Source organism: Hipposideros armiger, unplaced genomic scaffold (genome assembly GCF_001890085.2).
Source record: "Hipposideros armiger isolate ML-2016 unplaced genomic scaffold, ASM189008v1 scaffold_886, whole genome shotgun sequence".
Classification (NCBI taxonomy): Eukaryota; Metazoa; Chordata; class Mammalia; order Chiroptera; family Hipposideridae; genus Hipposideros; species Hipposideros armiger.
In genome coordinates, this window is record NW_017732236.1 from 1 (window position 1) to 6,204 (window position 6,204).

The window sequence follows — 6,204 nt, forward strand, 5'->3', positions numbered from 1 at the left end:
GTCGGGACGGTCTCAATGAGCCTGGCCATAATCTCCAGCACTTTCATCTTGGTGGTCTCAGCCTTGGCTCTTGGGCCCCACAGGAACTCGTAGCTTGGAGGATCAGTGCCGGGCACCTGGCGGTACTCCAGGTAGTTTTGCTGCACGAAATCTTTGGTGATGAGCTCCTTGGGCTCCCCGAAGACGGCGTGCCTCCTCCCAGCATAGACCTCCAGCAGGCGGAGGTGTTTCCAGATCTCCTCCTCGGGGGCGCGGTTGCCCTTCATGAAGATCACGCTCAGGATATTCATGAGGAGACCCATCTTGGGCACACTCCTATCCCTGCTCAGAGTTCCCTCACTGGGGAGGTCCAGCAGGTTGATAAAGGCATAGGATTCATTGCTGGAATCGACTTCCTTCACCTCGAGGCCAAAGACCAGCTCCATGTGCTCAGAGGCTCTCCTGAGGACCTCAGGGAACTGCTGCTTGCACTTCTCGTTGACCACCTTTATCATTTCAGACCGCTTAATGCACTCATTCATTTTATACTTCTCCAGCAGGAACCGCACCAGCTTGTTTGTCTTCTTGGTCAGATGATCTTTGCGAACAGTCAGAGCGGACGGTGCTGCACGGCCTGAGGTGCTTGTGCTCTCCTCACCTAGGCTCTGGGCAACTTCATCAGGTCGTGGGCATGAGACACTTGCCTCAGAGGAATGAGCGGCTGAGGCTCCCTGAGGTTCCTGGATAGGGCCAGCAGCAAGGGAGCTCGGGGGAGAACCCCCAGAAACAGGAGCAGAGGGGCAGTCTTCTGCTGCTGCTGCTGCTGCAGCGGCCTGATCAACTCTGAGACGCTCAGTCTCATTCTCAGTCCCATCTCCACCCTGGTGGTGTTTGCCCGGGGCAAGGGGCTTACGCTTCTGACCCTGAGGCATGATGACACAGTTAGGCACAGCAGGCACCAGTGTGGGCAGAGTAGGTGATGCCAGTACCTGGAGGAGGAAGAGTGACATGGTGAGTGCACCTTTGCAGGGGGAATCTCCTTGCCATTAACCAAGGCCGCCTCTACAGGTCTGAGGGCAGTCAGTGCTCCAGGGACCCACAGGGCTCCTCTCTGAGTAGCCTGGCTCCTCAGAACCCTGCAGAGCCAGTTAGACAGTACCCAGGACATAGCTAGACAGCCCTACCTGGACTTACTGGGGTGACGGCAGGGCCTGGTAAGGGGAACCATTGTTTCTGGGTTTGGGAAGTGCTTTCGAGTTCACATTCAGGATCATCGTATGGATTTTGACAAGACACACCCCTCCTCCTCTCTCCTCTGCTGCTCTCATGTAGACTCTTCAAACCCAAGACCAGCATCTCTCTGAGGCCCACCTTGAAGGACAGGAGTTAAGGTTCTGAGGTGACTTCTGTGTTTGGGGATGGTGCTCCAGGCACTGATCCTGCGTCTCAGCAGAAGGGCACTCTGCTGCTGCTGCTGCAGCCTGATCAACTCTGAGACTCTGAGTCTCATTCTCAGTCTCATCTCGACCCTGGTGGCGTTTGCCCTGTGCAAGGGCTTACACGTCTGATCCCGAGGCATGATGACACAGGTGGGTCACAGCAGACCCCAGTATGGGCAGTGTAGGTGATGCTAGCTCCTGGAGGAGGAAGAGTGACATAGTGAGTGCAGCTTTGCAGGGGGACTCCACCTTGCCCTTCACCAAGGCAGCCTCGGCCAGTCTGAGGGCAGTCAGTGCTCCACAACACAAAGGGCTCCTGTCTGAGTAGCCTGGCTCCTTAAAACCCTGCGGAGCAGGTTAGACAGTACCTAGGACACAGCCATGCAGCCCTACCTGGACTTACTGGGGTGACGGCAGGGCCTGCTAAGGGGGAACCATGGTTTCTGGTTTTGGCAAGTGCTTTCGACTTCACATTCAGGGTCATCGTGTTCATTTTGACAAGACACACCCCTCCCCCACTCCCCTCTGCTGCTCTCAAGTGGACACTTCAAACCCAAGACCACTATCTCTCTGAGGCCCACCTTGAAGGACAGTAGGTAAGGTTCTGAGGTGTCTTCTGTGTTTGGGGATGGTGGTCCAGGCACTGATCCTGCTCCTCACCCTGACACCAATGACCTTGAGGTCCTCCTTCTGCGCATCTCCTGACACCACCTTAGGATAAAGCCTCACCCCCATGACGCTCACACAAAATGAGAAAGCACGTCGGGCTTTAAACCTGCCAGGGCCCTCCTATGCCAATGTCCCCTCTGCTGACCGGCTGCCATCCAGCCCCTTAGGCCCAGCGCCAACCCCCATGATCCCTGGGTACAATGTGAGAAGGCACCTCGGGCTTTACACATGCCAGGGCTCGCCCATGCCAATGCCCCCTCTGTTGGCCTGTTGCCAGCCAGCCCCTGAGGCCCATCTACAACCCCCATGATCTCCAGGGACAGTGTGAGCAAGCTCCTCGTGCTTTACACCTGTGGGGACCCTCCTATGCCAATGTCCCCTCTGCTGACCTGCTTGCAGCCAGCCCTTCAGGCCCAGCCCCCACCCCCATGAACTCCCAAAGCAAAAGGAGAAAGCATCTCGGGCTTTACACTGCCGGGACCCTCCCATGCCAATGCCCCCTCTGTTGACCTGCCGCCAGCCCCTTAGGACTGGGAACCCACCCCATGATCTATCGACCCTAAGGGACAAACATTCCGGGCTTCACACCTGCCTGGAATCGGCCATACCAATGCCCGTCTGCTGACTTGCTGCCAGCCCCTGTGTCTCAGCCCCCACCCCCACGATCTCCCGACGCTAAGGGAAAAAGCACCTCGGGCTTCATATCTGCCGGACCCTTTCATGACAATGTCCACTCTGCTGACGTGACACCAGCCCCCGAGGCCCAGCTCCTACCCCCATGATCTCCAGCCCCTCCGTGAGAGAAAGCACATCGGGGTTGACACCTGCCGTGACCCTCCCATGCCAATGTCCCAGGGCTGACCTGCTGCCAGACTCTTAGGCCCGGGCCCCCACCCCTACGACCCCCTGATGTAAAGTGAGAAAGCACATTGGGCTTTACGCCTAGGGCACTCCCATGCAATGGTGGGCTGTGATCTGCGTGGCCCCAGTTCTCGGGTCTGGGGTCCCGTCACTCCTCACAAGAGTCCTATCTTCACTGTGTAGATCTCTCCCTTTGCTGAGCGGAGCAAGAGTCCACCAGCCTCAGGCTGTGGCCTGCATTCCCTGAGACATCGCGTGCGTGCTCGCGGGGGAAGCTGAACGAATTGAGACCTAACTGCCATGCTGAGGCCTCCAGGCATAAATTGCGATTGGGGGCGTGGTGGAGCCCTGTGTGGCTTCCTCTTTTCGGGGGTGTGGGGGAAAGGGGTTTGGAGTTGTTGGGGCATGTCCTCGCTCTCCTACCTGAGTACACCTCTCACCTGGATGCCGACCAGACCAGGGACTCCTCCTTCTGCTCGCCCTACGCCACAGCCCTGGGACAAGGCCTCAGTCTGGGCAGTCTGGCTACAGGGAAGTTGGGCGGGGCGGCGAGGGGCAGGGTCAGGGGAGGTGTAAGGGGGAGGGGCCTGGGGGGCTGAGGTCTGGGGCAGAGTCCCCTAGGGCTGGCCCAAACATGGGCCTGGCATCGGATCTTAGCATGTCCTGGGACTTCTCCTTCTGCTCAGTAGGAAATATTCTGGGTGTGGCCCGAGCAGCCATTTGTGGGGCCTCCCTAGCCTGACGGCAGTGGGTGATCCCCTCAGTCCTCTTGCCCCATTTTCCGTTGACTTCTTATGGGTGTTGGTGCGCCTCCCATGTGTCTACCTGAGGCTGACCCCTCACATCAAAGCCCACCACTTCCTGAGACTACTGATTCCTGTGCAGCAATGCCTCACCTGGTCACTCCAGCCTGAGGCTCCCTCAGAGATGACTGCAGGTGTCATAATCCTGGTGGCGCCAGTGTTTTGGGTTGGGAAATTACCCTGTGTTCTAGGAGGCCTGCAATCCAATCCTTTTCTAAATTAAATGTTTCCTTTTCTGACCTAGTCCCTGTAGAACCACATGGTGAAAGTTTGTTGGTCATTAGCCTGGTAATTGTGCCTTGGGCCTCTCTTGGCTGACATCAGTGTTACTGCTAAAAGTTTCTGGAATGAATGTCTATTGTCATGTGCAAATACTGTGATCCTTCCTATTCTATTTTAATCCACGCCTGGTATTGTATTCATGTGATCATTTAAAAAGCCCAGTCGTCGTCTACATACAAAGTTTCTGGTGGTCATTGTACAACCTCTGGACTCACAGTGTCACAGCCAACCCAAACTTTAATCCTGTTACTACCCTCATGGCCCTGGCTGTTGTCTATGAGGCGCTCCCTCAGGTTCTTTCAGTGACACTGGAAATTCTTTGTCCCAGGGCGCCCTGGAACAAACTAGGGCCAAACTTTACAACCTTTCCTCCAACTGTTCCTGTCTTCTACAGACCTGTCTCTACTTCAGGGCAAGATTCCAGCTGACCCCACACAATTACTAATCAGTACAAGCTTAGTGCCTCTCAGTGGTTTCTCATTTTTTTACTGTTATTGTTGGTATTGTTTTGTTTATGACTTCTTATTTTTTCCACAATTGATTTAGGGCCCAGGGAACAGTAACCCACATTTGGTTGTCATCTTGGAAGCTATGGGTAAGGCACTTAATTTGTAATTAATTTAAGAATGTTCATCTTTACAATATTCTGTTCCCTTGAATATATTGTACTGCTCTATTTGGGACTTTTTTACCTAACTCTCTCAGTAAACTTTTACAGTTGCATCCAGAAAGATCTTGTACATAGATGGCCAAATAGACAGACGCTGTGCCGACTACCTCCCAGGATCACAACAAAATTACAAATAATTTATAAGATATTCAACCTCGGAAGTTCCCTGGACACTAGATGAACAGAACCTCTAAATGAAGGACATAAAGAGGAGGCCACATCGAGTCTGGTAGGAGGGGTGGAGATGAGAGAGGGCGAACCCTGTGAGGGTCACCTCAGTGGTGGGAAGGCTTCTCCGGTTGTGGGCGAGACCCTCTGGCCCCACACCGCGCTCAGCAGCCCAGAGTTACATTGCCAGGAAGAGGAGTTCTACGATAGCTGGAAGGAGAAAATAGTGAGGACTCTCTTTGCTCTGCTCGGTGAGGCTGGGGGCATCTGGAGAAACAGTGGAGCCGGCAAACCAAATTGCTCACTGGCAAGCACTCACCGGTTCCTGGTGGAGGGAGTGGCTTTGTGAGTGGGGCCCAGGAGCCTCCAGGAAGGACTGAACTGAGTGACTTTGGCACGGGAGCTGGAGGTTTGTGTTCCAGTTGTTCCCCTGGTGTGGAGCTTGCACGCGGGTGGTGAACAGGGGGCCACCATTTTTTTAGGGCTGGTCCCTCCCACAGAGGCTCGGGTCTGGGACTACATTGGTGTGCTGGAATTGGCGCAGCAGTGCGTGTGCGCGCGCGTGCGCGTGCACGTGCACATGTGGCCTTGGATTCCCACCCTCCATATTGTTTGTGCTGCATAGGCAGGGAAACGCCGGGCAAGCACGCTTCAACTACAACAGACCTGGAAGTGCGTGACTCGCCTTAGGGCCCTGATTTCCACACTGCGCATTCAGAGTTGTCTTGCTGGCAATTGGCTATCGGGCTGTTCGGTCTGATTTTTGAGTGGCTGATTGGGACAGGCTGAGACAGGGAGTTTTCCTGGGAGTGTAGGGCCACGAGCTGTGTGCCTGCATGATTCAGCCGGGGCTTTCCGGGCGAGTTTGTGTGGGTTGGCTGCTCATGCAGGAGTGCATGCTGCTCTGACTTGGTGGGGAACACTGACCACACCCTGTGGTGACTTGGGGGACTGCCCCGCCCACCTAGAGCTGTGTTGCCAGAGACACCCTGAGCCCCTGGTCCCTAGTTCCTACCTCTGCAGGCCACAGAGGGTTTTTTGCAGCAGCAGACGGCCCGCAACAACCTGTGAGGATTTTTGGTGGTGAGCACAGTTCCAAAGCACACAGCAACTAATTGTGGGAAGCTTACTGCAAGTCTAGAGGGAGGCCGGCGCATGACGCACGGAGCCCTTCCCCCCAGCAGCTGGTGCTGAGTCGCCCAGAATCGCTCTATTGCTGAGCAAGTGGTCTGCAGTGCAGATTACAGTGGGCAGAGAGCCCCTCCATTTTTTGTTCTTTTTCCTTTTTTCTTTTAGGTGATCTAATACATCGAAGCAATCAGAGTGACAGCCA

General features: G+C 55.1%; 1 protein-coding gene across 1 annotated transcript; it reads right to left on the reverse strand.

Annotated features, from left to right (window-relative positions):
• Positions 1-8: 8 nt before the first annotated feature.
• On the reverse strand, positions 9-2,153 carry LOC109374984 (melanoma-associated antigen B2-like; the record flags this gene model as incomplete). The annotated part of the gene is made up of 3 exons (XM_019630048.1): positions 2,079-2,153; positions 1,174-1,350; positions 9-968 (listed from the first exon to the last, which is right to left on the reverse strand). Coding segments are annotated over exons 1-3 (1,212 nt in total), but the record flags the coding sequence as incomplete, so codon positions are not given.
• Positions 2,154-6,204: the final 4,051 nt, after the last annotated feature.